We start from the raw sequence: 14,655 nt of genomic DNA, 5'->3' as shown, positions 1-14,655 counted from the left end.
ACGAATAACGCAGTGTTGGGCCGGACAACAACCGTTTTAGCCTTCTTTTAAAGTATGTTAATAAATACAGTTGCCGATCTTTAGTGATGTCTTCGAATTCCTTTAATAATTCTGAAAATGGGACCGAGCAGCATTATCTCGAGAAGATCCATGCCAGTCGAGACACGTCCTGTCAGACACGACGCTGGTTGCGAACAAATCGACTACAATATAGATAACATCAAATATTAGTGATATGACGTTGAAGTTAAGCCAGCCAGGTCGAAGAGTGTGCCGATGGAAGAAAACTCTTTCCATGGAAAGCACAAGAAGATGGGTTCTAGGAACAGTTACGATGACAAAATCTTAGTGAATTCTGCCTTTTATGAAGAGGAATAAGGCACAAAAAAAAACATACAGAATAGTGCGTAAGTTATTCGCGCTTTCTACTGGAAGCAACTAAGCTATCTATTGCGTTGTATAATGAGGAAACCGTGCAGAAGTAACTTCACTTAGATGATGCCTCTGATTTGCACTGAAATGGCTCGCTTAGTGTGAGTGTGTACTTCATTTCTGGTAGTCCGAAGCGACAATTTTTCAGACAGGAGGCAACGGATTTATCGCAGGACCCAAGGGCGGACAGTTGCACCTGAGATATCTTTCCTTTTATTTGGTCAGTTTGCACTCAAAGATGCGCGAAATCTCAAACATGTTAGCAAAACTGACCTAAATCCGCAGCACGAGTAAATGATAACGTATCCAAGGGCCTGTTGCCTTTTAACCTCTTATTGTCGCATCGTAGATAAACCAAACATTACCCGAAAAAGACTATTTTCATACGGTAGTAAACAGTACCCGATAGTGGTTTCGGCGGTGTACCACGATCATAGCTATACACTCAGTTGCGCGTAAATTTTCCGATATTTGGTAGCTGCGATACTCTACCCCGAGTTCTACCAGCGTTTGATGGTTATCACTGGTAAACGTATACTAGTAGATCTGGTCGAACTCAGTTTGATTTGACTCTGGATCTGGGCGATCCAAAGATCATCAGTTTTCTGGAATTATTCTTTCCGCTCGATGTTCTCTCATCGGCCGATTACACAGTTTCATTTTGTACATATACTTGCGCAGGTGCTGAAGTTGAAAAGGTAAATACTTGAGAACGCCTTAGCTGTTCGGTTCGTGAGATGACCTTTAGAGTGTACCAAGGTTATTACCAACCACCGTTTTCAGTCTCATTGTCTAAATACCAATACAGATTTCAACTGATTGCTATACGTAAATTGTACAGGTCGGTCGAAAACTGATTCTTGTTTAACTTCAATGAAGAAAGAAGAAAATTTGACTAAAACATTGGTAACAATGTTTGGCATAGAAGAGTAGTGGGGTGAAGTAACACGCAGTGTCAACTTTTTTTACGTTAATAGAAGCAATGAATGGCACAATTGGACGCTGTCAAGCTAATCAACAACTTAATGCAGTACCTGATCGTAGACTATACACTTTGTCGGTATTTCTTCTGTAATCAATATGAATTCGATCCTGCCATACGGCGTAACACCGATTAAACGACATTTTATACCTTTGAAAATGAAAGGCATCTCAAACAGGCCTTAAAGTCACTAACTAATTGACACTGTACACACCATTTCTAAACATATAGCACAGCTTGAAAAATAACAAAAGTGGCCTTTTATATTTTACATAACAACAACAAACGCGTTCGACCGGGACAAATCTGTCATCGAAAAGGGGCTGCGTGAAGTCTCCTCACGGCAATAGCAGCTTTGTCGGGACAGGGTCACAGCCTTTTCGCGCCTATAAAAACTATAAATAGAGGACAATCAGCTAGCGTTAATCTCTGGTCGCGTTGCATAGCGCCCATTATCGCCTAATTATCCTGATGCGCTGGCTCTACATCTTACATGGATGGGCTAGAAGCTGTCACATTGGAGAATACTTCCACTCGGCCACAGCTATCGGCCTTGCATTGTATAATTCTGCGACTAAAACTGTCGCAGGGAGACGTCGCAGAAGGCAGCCTATTGGGGGCCATCGGCAGGTGGTTCTTTTCTCGCACTTTCGGCCGAATCTGTCACGTGCTTCACGTTCTAGGTCTTTGCGTGCTTGTATTATTATTATCATTGAGTTGAGTGGGTACCAATCCGTCTCCAGATCTGTCCTGGTATTGCCCGACGTCCAAAGAAATGTACGGACCAGCGAGTTGTATACGATTAGTAATATACTGCACCATATAATAATAATATAGGTAACAGAATAACTAATAGTATACTTGTATGGTCTTCAGTATCTGATAATTACATTACATAGGGAATATTAATGAAGCAATACTTAGGGATGACGTGTTGCCAGAGTAGTACAAGCCGAGTCGGGTTCGATTCTATGCATTATAAAAAAGGAATATTTGAGGGGTTTGCTTACGAGGTGTGTAACTTCAGGCGTTACATTTAATTCGCAGTCCTTCACCGTATGTCTTTTCTTTTACCTACGGTTATTTTTGGATACAATAATAGGCGCAGTGGCCTAGCACTGATGAAGTGTGAATACGGATACTCAAAGATGATTCTAGATATTTGGACGCACTCTGCGACCAACTCAAGACTTTTCGTCAGATTACCTACCATCGAGATTCATAATATGCAGTAACACATAGATTCACAAGACAAAATATCTGCTTTTTTGACTGATAACTCTGTATTTGGCCAAGGTAGAAGCTAGATATCACAAATTGGTTTTCGGGCAATTTTTTCTTTTAACCATTTAAGTGGGGGTTGGCTGCTGCCATTTCCGAAAGTGATTGCTGCCGTCTCTCCGTTTTTTGCCATTATATATTATAGTTTAGTCTCTAATTGCATTCAGGTATCTCCAAAACATAAATAATGAGATAAAGTTTTATAGCAAACTGAAGCAAAAGCTTATGTTACTAAGACGGATTTGCTGTCATTTCTCATTTTAAGGTCAGTAAATTTGTCATAGACTCTTATGGAGGCCAGGTTCTCTATGAAAAGACGTTATATGTACATATAATTTGTATGTACATTCTCGAAATCGAAACTTTAAATGACCACTTCTGAAATGGTAGCAGATTTGAACGATCAGACTAAAGCTGGAACAATATTGTACCTTTATACCTCTCAAGGCGGTGGCCCAATTTTTAGTTAGCATAATTAGGCTAACAATTATGTATCAGTTACCACTATTAGACTTAGTAACTTTCACGTTTGTTTATCATGCCACTCTATTAATACAGTTATGGTAACAAGAAAAAGCGTAGCGCATAAAAGTCTGTATATTTTTTTACTTTTCTGTATGTGTTTTTATTTATTTTATTAATAAATATTTTGAAGATCTTATAAATCAAACAAGTTTCTATACCTGAATACAGAATATCATTAACAAAGATATAGTGGGGAAAATATTTTTCCGATCATCTATTCATCACAACAATCTGGGTCCCCATATCTTATAGCAAATACAACGAATGTTTCGAATAAAACAAACAATTGAACTGAAAGGATGTCAAACTTTGGTTGCCGCACAGGTAGAAAGGAAACAGTTTATAGGTCTAAACTCGGTTCTGGAATATATAGCATTAATGACCATCTGTTATAAAATGTACGTCGCTGTATAGTGATCGGCTACAGTGCCTAAGCTAGCTACATATACATATTACAATCTGCTATGACTATGGAAATGATAAAAACGGTCGCAAGCTATGAGAGCACCACTCGTCGAGAGGTTTACAAGCTTGTACTTCAGACAAATATTAGATATAAAAAATTTTATATATATACGTTAGCATTATTAGACATGTGCTCTTGGCCTATCGGCCATTCATATAGTTTATCTCAGTACATCTCTGTTTGATCTTTTTCTGACTTTTTACATTTATCCACCGAATAGTCGTTCTAAAATTCAGCTTCCTCGTCATTGCCTGGTACATTCGAATCGGAGCCGATTTCTTCGTAATCGCGCTCCAAAGCGGCCAAGTCCTCGCGAGCTTCAGAGAACTCACCCTCCTCCATGCCTTCGCCAACATACCAGTGGACGAACGCCCTCTTCTGGTACATTAAGTCGTACTTGTGGTTCAGACGAGTCCAGGCTTCGGCAATGGCAGTCGTATTCGACAACATCGTGACGGCGCGCGGTACCTTGGCAAGATCGCCTGTAGGAATTACCGCTGGCGGCTTATAGTTAATACCAACCTTAAAGCCGGTTGGGCACCAGTCAACGAACTGTATTGTACGCTTCTGTTTGATGGCTGCAATCGCTGCGTTCACATCTTTCGGTACAACATCGCCGCGGTATAAGAGGCAGCACGCCATATACTTGCCGCTCCGGGGATCACAAACGACCAGCTGATTGGCCGGCTCGAAGCAGGTATTGGTGATCTCGAGTACGTTATGCTGCTCGTGGTGAGCCTTCTCAGCAGAAATGATCGGAGCGTAAGTGACGAGGGGAAAATGGATTCGCGGGTATGGAACTAAATTAGTTTGGAACTCGTTAAGATCAACATTCAGCGCTCCGGAGAAACGTAGAGAAGCGGTAATCGCCGAAACGGCCTGACTGATCAGACGGTTGAGATTCTGGTACGCCGGTCGCTCGACTCCAAGGTTCCGACGGCAGATCTGATAGATGGCCTCATTGTCCATCATGAAGACGCAGTCGGCGTGTTCGAGGGTAGCATGTGTTGTCAAGACCGAATTGTATGGTTCGACAACAGCAGTACACACCTGCGGGGCTGGATAGATTGTAAAGCTCAACCGACATTTTTTGCCGAAGTCCTGTACTATACCCTCCATGAGGAGAGACGTAAAACCCGAACCGGTCCCACCTCCGAATGAATGAAAGATAAGGAATCCCTGAAGGCCATCGCACTGATCAGCCATCTTGTGCATCCTGTCCAATGTTGGCTGGATGACTTCTTTACCTACTGTGTAGTGCCCTCTCGCATAATTGTTAGCCGCATCTTCTTTGCCAGTAATCAGCATCTCAGGGTGGAATAGAGATCTGCCAAGCAGAATAAATACAGAAAATAGAATACCAAGATTATTGGCTTTACTTGTTCCAAAGTTAGACTTCGATACGACAGCTAATTCACATGTTATTTAGAACAGAGCAGTTCCTAAGATTTAAATATCAATTACCATGAAGGATAATAATGATAAAATTAACTTGTCCATTACTATAATTGCTAAATTAGGATATGTTGCATCATTTGACACAGATATGCACTGGGTTGAAAAGAAAGTTCCCCTTATTTAATTTTATTGCAATTTTTTAACAAGTGGAAATGGTGTCCTTCATTGAATTTTGCCCATGTTTCTGATAGCTAATATATATCGCGAAGAAAAGAGGCTTTGTCCTGTAAATGATTCGATATCGTTCGCTCTTTATAACCGTCCGGAGCGTGGCTTGTCATCCAGATAGAACTTTCCGGTTTTGAAATGATTATGTCAAAGCTGGCAAAAGGTAACGTTTAGTGCACATTCGCCTTTGACTTTATAAAGGATTCCAACACGAAAACAGTGAAGTAAACAATGTCCAGTAAAGATCTTCTCGAGCTCCACGACTGGACGCATGAATCATTTCTTCTAACAATAAAAGCCTCATGAACACCACAAGGCCATGCTCGACAGGCAAAACACCTAATGGAGAAATTTCAGCTAAGTACGATCAGCCGACCCGACATCAGCGTTATCCGTCAGCTCCGATGGAAACTTTTTTTCAGCCCAATACGTAATCACAGACACACGCACATACACACACATATCTTTAGAATAAATAAAGCGAACTTTGCCCACCTGAACTTTCCAGTTTTGACCTCGTCTATGACCGTTGGTTCGAGATCCACGAAAAGCGCTCGTGGTACATATTGCCCGTCGTTGGTAGCCGAGAAGAAGGTGTCAAAGCTTGAATCCCTTGGAGTCGGATCACCGCCTTCATTGAGCGTACCGTCAATGTTGATATTGTGTTCAAGGCAGTATAGCTCCCAGCAAGAGGCCCCCATCTGAACGCCAGCCTGGCCAATGTGAACGTTGATAATTTCCCTCATTGTGAGCAATTTTTGGCTGAACAAAGGAGCACATAAATTCATTGATCAATGAACTAATTACTGAAATAGATGAAAAATCGAAACAGATGTATTTGCAGGCGCGACATTACGTACGCGAACAGCCTTTAGATATTTTTTAGCCTTCGATACTCGCCATGTCATTGATAACACACAATCGCCATGTTTTGGTTGATTGCTGGAATTAGAATATTACAGACTAAGCTAAAGATATAAACGTGCAGTAAGTGGGTTAGTCAGCGTTCTAACGAGCATCGGCTATTAATAATAGCCCAAATAATATCACGATACTATACATTGAAACAATAGCCACTACAGATACCGCCTGCTATCGAATTTATCTACATACACTCATTAACGAGTGAAGTTTCTTGCTGTGTTGCTAGCATCTTGTGCATAGTATGACTGGGACATCGGTGTCGACAAAATGAATAGATTAGCAACAAATACATTCCACACTATGCAGACGGGATAGCTTACCTACTTGCGTGCGTCTTGTAGTTGTAGCTCTACAGAGGTGCCTCTCGGCCGGCGTCCTCAAGCGATGTGTAAGCTCACCTTAAACTGACCGTGCATCATCACGAACCTTAAAGACTGCACATCCTTTAATAACTTTCAAGTTAGGAGACCAAGGATAATGCGTGCTAGCATCTAATCATCGAATCCAAGTTGTAGGCTCTTCAAGCTGAACGTGCAGATAGCGGAGCGGAGCAGAGCAGCGGTTTTTATGAAGCACCTTCGAGGCACGCACGTTTACATGCGTGCCTCGAAAAGTACATAATGTGTTTTGCGCACTATGAGAACTACACACACGCAAGAGGACGTTTTTCAGGTTTATGACTGCCTATATATATATATATGAACTGGATCACATGTCGCATATAGCCAGCTACGCACAACGGAGTACGAAAAAAACTTTTTGATGCAGCGGAAAGAGCCATGAACAAGGCGCAGCAAAATCAATGATATTTCCTGCTGTTACCATGTCTATATATATATATGGCTTGACAATATGTCAAATGATCAATAGTTTGTGCACAATACCCATTCGAGTAGCTAGCTTATTGCAGACATTGGACGATATACAATAAAAACATTGAAGCAAATAAGCTAGAAATAAATACGCTCCGTCTAACTAAAAGTAACCAACACCCGGTACGTCTAACGAAAACAATAAACAGGTATCGTCATCCGGATCCTTCTCTCGCTAAAAATTATTTCACTTATATTATAATGAAATGCTTTTGAAGACGAACGACGAAAGAACTTGACGGCGACGCCAATTACAACGTCAGCTGTTGATTGCGGGCACCACGAAAAGCTACTAACATTATACAAATACTCCTTATCCAGCCATTTACTTGCTGGTACTTTTATTACTCTGCCAAACATTTGAATGGTTCTTTATATAAACAAACAGGCTCACAAACAAATACAAACACGCAACGTTGTTTGATATTCATAGTTTTTCGAACACAACGCAGACGCACAGTTCGAGCATTCGCTTTCACATCGTTCGAATCTATCATTGGTTCCTCTTTATGAGCCGCGCTTCCTGTACGGCGACAGCAGTGGCGGCGGCAGAAAAACTTTTGCTTGTGGACAGCAATAAAAACAGCGCTGGTGATGATCGCACTTCAGATCTCGCAGCCCCGCACAACGTACGTTCGACACGTTAACTGACAACTTTTCATGGTGATAATCGTGACTCTGATGATGCCGGCAATGATGTTCGCTTCGGCGTCCGTTAGCCACTGGTTAGCATCGCTTTCTTCGATGATTCTCTCTATTTTTAGCAGATACATCCATAAAGTTTCTTATTTATTCCCTCGTTCCTCGGTGTGACGCGGGCGGCAGTGGTAAAAGCAGCGACCGTACCGGGAACGTTTGTGGCAGCTAGGTAGTTACTTACCATTTAACGGAAATTAAACATATATGAAAGGTGATTTTGACCCGGCTTTGCCCGTTCGTCGACGGTGCCTTCCGGCATCGGGCAGCAGAATACCCGCAAAGACTATTTTACACTTCAGCTTCTAAATACACACGTGTATACTCGCATACATGACGCAGTGAATACTGATAAGCTCTGACTCCAACAGAGAAAAAATAACGGCAAACCACAGCTGAAGCAGCAGCGGTGCCACCGGCAAACAACAGAAACGGCTATTTTGAAATCGGCTTAACGGGAGCACCGGAAAGCCAAGAGCACCCATATATATATAATTAAGTTGTTGACGGCGTAACTATCACAACCGAAAATGGCAAGTGAGGCAGTTACAGGAAGGAAACAACGACGGATGACATAAGCATACCCAAAATTGATTTGGTTTATTAGAAAAAATTTCAAATTTCAAAATAAACGCAAAAACAGCGCCGCGAAGCGCAGGACATCAACTGAAACATATCAGCCGTAGCCCGCATTACGTTGTATTAAGATTTTGACGAGTCTGCTAACTACAGAATATACAGGATGGCAGTGAAACCAGTATAAATTGAACGAAAGACACATTTATTAAGATCAAGCGAGATACAATATAATGCATTAAATATAGCGGGTTGCTATTCAAGGCTATATTAGAGGCCTTATCAGCATAGTATTGTGCTTGGTTAACTCTAAGGCTTATCTGTTAACTTTTCGCCGAAGAACTTTACTGAGAAGGTGCACCGTTTCTCTACGTCTAACAAAAAGCTGGCATTTCTGATGTGCGATGTCGCATCATATTTCGCATACGCTGTATTTGGTCTTCAGCTTATTTAGACTTTTTACTGGAGTCCTAAAACGACACTTCACAGAACGATAACTAGGTTCATAAAAAATATACAATAACATAATCAGTCAGCTATGCAGGTGGTGCTTGTACACACAGAGGGTTTCTTGTTAAAAAATAAATAAGACCACTTTTTTTGGAAGTTGAAAGGCGGGAAGTTACTTATGAAGGAATTTATACGTGGGTTTTTTCAGCAAAATATATTGATTATTCTGCCTGCCAATATTTAGCCTGTTAATTGCATCATTTGTTTTCAGTTCAGCTTCTAAAATTAAAAACGTGGTGGTACCCGCGGCACCAAAAAGATCTATTTAAAAATATGCGTTCTGCGCAAACTGTAGACTTACCATTATGCTTTATTTGCAAATAGTTGTTCGATTTACACCGTGCAAAATACATGTAATGATTTATTGTCTGACCTGTTTGTATTAAACGTATCGTCTGTAAAGCGTTTTGTGTGTCTTATTAATGTATTGCCATGTAAACAATATTTTCTTCCCACTAGAAAATTTCCCCTTTCAAAACTATTTACGTCTTCCACGCGGGTTATTACAGTGATTATTATATCGGTACAGGATGCACAATACGTGGGAGTATGTTTGTCATCGACAGGAACGATCTAGAGCTCGTCTCGGTTTGGTCCTCAAGCCCGGTATGCCATATATATCAAATATGTTTGCACCGCCAAACTGGCATTGTTGTCGCCGTTTTTGTCCAATCTTCTTGATAATGCAAGTTAGTGCTTCCTTTACCGATCTCCGAAATCGGAAAACCTTTCGCGTTAGATAGATTGATGTCTTCGCTGCTCAGTAGATGCTGATTCTGGCTCTGTAATAAATGCTAGTCGTCGATTCTGACCAAATGTTTTTTTAAAGGCAGCAGCAGCAGCAGTGGCAGGGGACGGACGACGCGCTCTGCTTCGAGCTCGTAATTCAGCGATTCAAGATGTTATAGTACCCACCAATATATTGTATTGTCCAGGAAATTGCAGACTGTTTGGGTTTCCTTTGGACAGCTTTCTACGTTGGCCGGTTTTCCATGCTTCCCGGTCATCGCTTATTCCATGGCTCGCTGCTAAAAACGGAGGCTTGACGTGCATTCCTATCGAAACAGAAGAAGATATAGTAGAAGACGGAAAATCGGAGAGTGAGACCAAGATAAAGTTCATAGATATATATTCTATATATAGTGCACAATTTTCTTCGCTCAAGCTGTACAAGAGGAATAGGTTTCTACCAGCAGCAGACGAAGCTATTGTAGTGGCCGGCAGTGGCTTGAAAGCATCGTTTGATAATCGCTCACCGCTTTTCTTGATGACCCCTGTAGATATAGATTTCGTTCTTCTTCGAGCTGTTGCTTGTTTACTATGATAGCTATCCAACGAGCTAACACTTGGTTATTCGTTGTCGTAGACATCGGCAGTGGCAGGACCTGCAACTCATCTGGTTCCGTGCTGAGGCAATGAACGCAACAATTAAATCACACCAGCAGACCACTTCTACCGCCCGCCATTTTTTTCGATGACTTGCTTCTTTCTCTCGTTGTCGTTCCAGGATAATGATATGCGATCTATCCGTATGCGCCACTGTGTCTATTATTCGAGGCGGTGAACATAGCGTGATTGTTGAGCCGGCGCTGGGGTCGGTGCCCCCGCTTTCCGCAGCCGTATGGTCCCTCCTCTTGCCGTCGAAAATGACAGCGGTTCTTTTGTATCTCGTGAGGAAGCGTGAAGTAGCGCTCATCGGATTGCGAGTGCGTGCAGCTACTTCCTGCGATAATAACGATGACTCCTGCAACGGTAACGGTACCACCAACGCTAGCACCTGGCAACGGCTAAAGGCCGGTATCGTCCTTATTTGCTGTTTGTCTCCTGCTGCGGCTGCCGCCGCAAGAGAAGACACACTTCTGGTGTCCCGTATAGTTCCACCATCTTTCTGGATGGTCGTAGTGACGAATACAGAAATGAAATAAGCGAAAGTGGGTGGAAAAAAGAGATAAGGGAAGCTAGGTACAACGGGGAGTAGAACGCTTGGCTTTTAATATGGCTACCACTGCTCGTTGGTTTTGCAGGCCCTAACGACTGTTCAACGTCGTGGGCTTGGGAGCCGCGGGGCGCCTGTCCACCTTTTCAGGCGGCAGGCCAACGACAGCTGTTAAATGGGGTCCGACTTTTGGCCCGACTCGGCTCAGCTCGTCTCATTCAGAATGACTGGCGCTGGGCCCGCATGACTGTTACTGTTGCTGCTGTCGCCATCGCCGTTGTTACTGCTGTTATCGGTACGGCTCGATTTCGCTTTCTCGTGATGGTGCTTCGGGAAAACGCTTCGACTATGACTGGCGCAAGCCAGCAGTGTTGTTTTTTTCTATTTTCTCGCTCCCTCAGTCAGGCATCAGCTGCAGCAGCAGCTGAGCGCTTACTACCCGGTGGGGCACGGAACTCGGTACCCGGGTCGGTCGCGTTAAAAGCGCAGTTCGCCGGCGAAACCACCGCAGTCGCCATTTGAAACGCGGCGCTGAGACGTAAAAACAACATGCGGCGTATGCTGCTATTCACGTTGGTTGTTGCCATCGGAACCATCGCGGTTGTCGCCAAGGATGTGCCCACCCCAGAGAGTGCTATCTCGCCTAACGTCGATGTGCCTATCGAAGAAGTGGTGCGTGAGGAAGCAGTTCTTGGAGGGCAGGTTCATTTCGATGGGTACACCGTCTATCGGTTGCTTCCACAGGAGCCAAGTCAACTGCAGTACATTGCCTCACTTGAAAACGAACAGGATACGCCATACGACTTCTGGAAGCACGCATCCGAGTTGGGCCAGTATGTTGATATCAATGTTTCACCATCAAACAAGGCAAGGTTCAACAAAGAAATCGAAAGGCGAAATATCAGCTCGGCTGTACTCATTGAAGATCTCGAGCAGGAGATTCGCAACGTGACCTCACAAAGCGCAAGTCCTGAGGACCCGACAGATCGAAACCAGCACAATTTCTTTCTCGATTATCGAAGTTATGGCGAGATGGGGAAATACCTTGACCAGCTCGTCTATAAATACAACTCAAAAGACAAGGGTCTTCTCGTGAAGAAGCACAAGATTGGACTGTCGTCAGAAAAACGTGATCTTCACGTTCTTGAGGTGAGATAGATAGAAGGTCTATATTTGTTTCCCAATCTGTTATTATAGGTTTGTACAATTATTATTCGTTTTCATAAGTCCGCCTGTTTTGACTGACACCGATAAGACAATGGCTCGAAATGTCTAAGTGTAAGTAAAGCCTGTCATATGTCTGTGCTGGTCTCCCTGGCAGATTACAACGGCGAGCAACATCCTCAAAAAAAGCATTTGGCTTGACTCTGGCATGCATGCGCGGGAATGGATTGGACCGCCAACAGTAATGTACATCGTTGAGGAGCTACTCAAAGGTTACAAGGTCGATACCAACGTGACGGATATTCTTGACAATTTTTCGATTTACGCTATGCCAGTGGTTAATCCTGACGGCTATGAATATTCACGTACGACGGTAAGTGGTAAAACGGAGTATGCTTTTGACATCATGACATGCAGCATCCATCGTAAAAACCGTACTGCGCCTCTTGTATAAATAGTGAGTGCAAAACGTCATTTAGAAGCAATTTTTATCCTTCGAAATAGCGTTGCCATATTTGGTACATTTGACCCGACGCTAATAAATAGAAAGAAGGGAAGTCTTATGGGAACGTTTAGGAGAGTTTCGTGATACTAAAAAAAACTGACCTAAGCGATTAGCTAATAATTAATGTTATGCCACCCATTTAATAGAACCGTATGTGGCGTAAGACGCGCTCAGTACGTCGTGACTTCTCGTTCAACGGTTTCCTCGGTCGCTTCGGCGGCTGTGTCGGCGTAGACCCGAACCGTAACTTCCGTTTCCAATGGGGAACTGCTGGAGCATCAACGAATTGTGCCATGGACACTTATGCCGGGCCAAGCGCCTTCTCTGAGCCGGAAACTCGGGCCCTTTCAGACTTCATCTACATTCGCCGTCAGGATATGCTCGCTTACCTTACGTTTCACGCTTATTCGCAGTTGTGGATGACACCTTGGGGATACACGAACGCTCTACCTCCGAATTATAACCGCATGATCGAACTGGCCGAAAAAGCTACTAAGGCTTTGACAAAGGTGCATGGTACCCGTTACAAAGTTGGGTCATCGACCAACCTCTTATACGCGGCCTCAGGTGGTTCAGACGATTGGGCTTATGGAGTTGCAATGATCCCTTATTCGTACACAATCGAACTTCGTGACGATGGCCGTTACGGCTTCGTTTTGCCAACCTCGCACATTATTCCTACGGGAGAGGAAACTTGGGCTGGCGTCAAGGTCCTCATGCAGGAGCTGATCTCTCGAAAGGATCACACTACGACGCCCTAGCGACCACATCCAAATGGAAACCAGAAGGACAATTGTGATAAAGGCAATGAAAGACAGCAAAACATTTGCCGCTAATCACAATATGGTTTTGATGGTCTCACTCGTATAGCCTGATAACGAAATAGAACGCCTTATAAACAGCATCGACAACATGGAGTTTGACTCACGAGTCGTATCTCATTTAATAAGTATTTATTCATAATTATTTAATTAGTGATAATAATAATAATGATAATAATAAAATAATATATTGAATAAAAGCGAAGAGTTTCTTCAGAGAATCTAGCGCTGCTTCCTCTCATATCAACGGTAATAATTCAGTTGGGTAAAGAAAAACAAAGATGATGCATTGAATTATAGACGCACAGAAGTCCAGCATTAGCGCTCAGATAGCCAACTCAATTTCGAAGGGATTAGTACTTCACACACAAAAGGCATCTGATAGACCTATCATGACTATTTGATTCTCATTTCATTAGCATTACCTGATCCTAATTTTATAACGTCAAGTAATATCATAGTACTCTACCATTTCTACAACAAACTAGCGATTAAGTAAATATTTGCTCGCTGCCTATTCATGGTACCAATCTCTGCTGTTCCTTTGCATCTATCTCATTTAAAATACATAATTTGTGTATTTCGCGCACAGTCTAGTTCCCAAAATTAACGGCTGGAGGAATTTTATTAGCAATTATCTTATAGAATCTGCCATAGGTATTCAATAAATTTATTTGGCTTCTTTCAGCAAGTTGAAGCAAACCAAATTTCAGAGGCTGACTCGTTGGCGCTATATGATAATGAGTATTTTCGAAGCTCATAAATATAATAGATCTTAAATCACCAACTCTTTGAGACCTTTTTTAGACAAATTCATTACTACGTTAAAACTGACGTTTGAACTATCGACGTAAATCAGTTGTAAAGCTAACTAACAATTTCGCAAAAAAAATCGAAAGATAAAATCACGTAGGTTTTTTTTACGTTTCTATAAATTTACCTCTAAAATAGAACAAAACCATTTTGGGAAAAGCACGAAAAATATAACAATCGCGCATCACGTGTATTAAAACGTTTACAGTATAGATAAAGTTTCTGTTTCCTTAAACAGACATATTATTCAGAAACAGTGCCTTTTCCAACAAACTTCAAATACAAATGAAGTTACTTAAATGTTTCATTGGTGTGTGGTGAAAGTACCCATTTAGTGAAAGCGTTTATGTAGCGGCAACGTAGTTCATAAGTTTTTTACTGTTAAATTCGGCGGAAGAGAGATCTGTAGGTTACCAGTAATCCAGATCGATTATGAGACAGAGACACTGACTTCGCAGTTCATTGAATATTTTAATTACTATTCTATCAATAACTTACAAATGTTCAATAACAATGAATGCGTACA

At 42.2% G+C, this 14,655-nt stretch overlaps 2 protein-coding genes across 8 annotated transcripts; one reads left to right on the top strand and one right to left on the bottom strand.

Moving 5' to 3' along the window:
• Positions 1 to 3,281: 3,281 nt before the first annotated feature.
• On the bottom strand, positions 3,282 to 7,535 carry LOC111248922 (tubulin alpha-1C chain-like). 7 transcript variants are annotated; one of them, XM_086988751.1, is made up of 4 exons: positions 7,517 to 7,535; positions 6,557 to 6,640; positions 5,808 to 6,074; positions 3,282 to 5,013 (listed from the first exon to the last, which is right to left on the bottom strand). In XM_086988751.1, exons 3-4 carry the CDS (start codon positions 6,056 to 6,058, stop codon positions 3,912 to 3,914), a joined length of 1,353 nt encoding a protein of 450 aa, XP_086844877.1. In that variant the 5' UTR covers positions 6,059 to 6,074; positions 6,557 to 6,640; positions 7,517 to 7,535; the 3' UTR covers positions 3,282 to 3,911. The 7 variants fall into 7 exon arrangements, with proteins under 7 accessions (XP_086844877.1, XP_022657780.1, XP_022657782.1 ...); XM_022802045.2 differs by lacking the exon at positions 7,517 to 7,535 and having other exon boundaries at positions 5,808 to 6,118; positions 6,557 to 6,893; XM_022802047.2 differs by lacking the exon at positions 7,517 to 7,535 and having other exon boundaries at positions 6,561 to 6,878.
• Positions 7,536 to 10,995: 3,460 nt separating this feature from the next.
• LOC111250205 (carboxypeptidase B-like) lies at positions 10,996 to 13,537 on the top strand. The gene is made up of 3 exons (XM_022805069.2): positions 10,996 to 11,975; positions 12,148 to 12,363; positions 12,642 to 13,537. The coding sequence occupies exons 1-3, from the start codon at positions 11,376 to 11,378 to the stop codon at positions 13,254 to 13,256; spliced, it is 1,431 nt and encodes a 476-aa protein (XP_022660804.1). The 5' UTR covers positions 10,996 to 11,375; the 3' UTR covers positions 13,257 to 13,537.
• Positions 13,538 to 14,655: the final 1,118 nt, after the last annotated feature.

The sequence above is a fragment of the Varroa destructor genome, unplaced genomic scaffold (assembly GCF_002443255.2).
Source record: "Varroa destructor unplaced genomic scaffold, Vdes_3.0 BEIS01000004.1, whole genome shotgun sequence".
Lineage (NCBI taxonomy): Eukaryota > Metazoa > Arthropoda > Arachnida > Mesostigmata > Varroidae > Varroa > Varroa destructor.
Note: the sequence above shows the minus strand (reverse complement) of the source record. Positions and strands in the feature narration are given on the sequence as shown.

Bases quoted from the DNA above. Each gene is read 5' to 3' on its own strand.
- LOC111248922 (XM_022802045.2), bottom strand. From the start codon at position 6,100: ATGAATTTATGTGCTCCTTTGTTCAGCCAAAAATTGCTCACAATGAGG. The intron at 5,014-5,807 runs GTGGGCAAAGTT...TCTGCTTGGCAG, and splicing joins GTCAAAACTGGAAAGTTCAG to ATCTCTATTCCACCCTGAGA.
- LOC111250205 (XM_022805069.2), top strand. From the start codon at position 11,376: ATGCGGCGTATGCTGCTATTCACGTTGGTTGTTGCCATCGGAACCATC. The intron at 11,976-12,147 runs GTGAGATAGATA...TCTCCCTGGCAG, and splicing joins GTGATCTTCACGTTCTTGAG to ATTACAACGGCGAGCAACAT. The intron at 12,364-12,641 runs GTAAGTGGTAAA...CCCATTTAATAG, and splicing joins ATGAATATTCACGTACGACG to AACCGTATGTGGCGTAAGAC.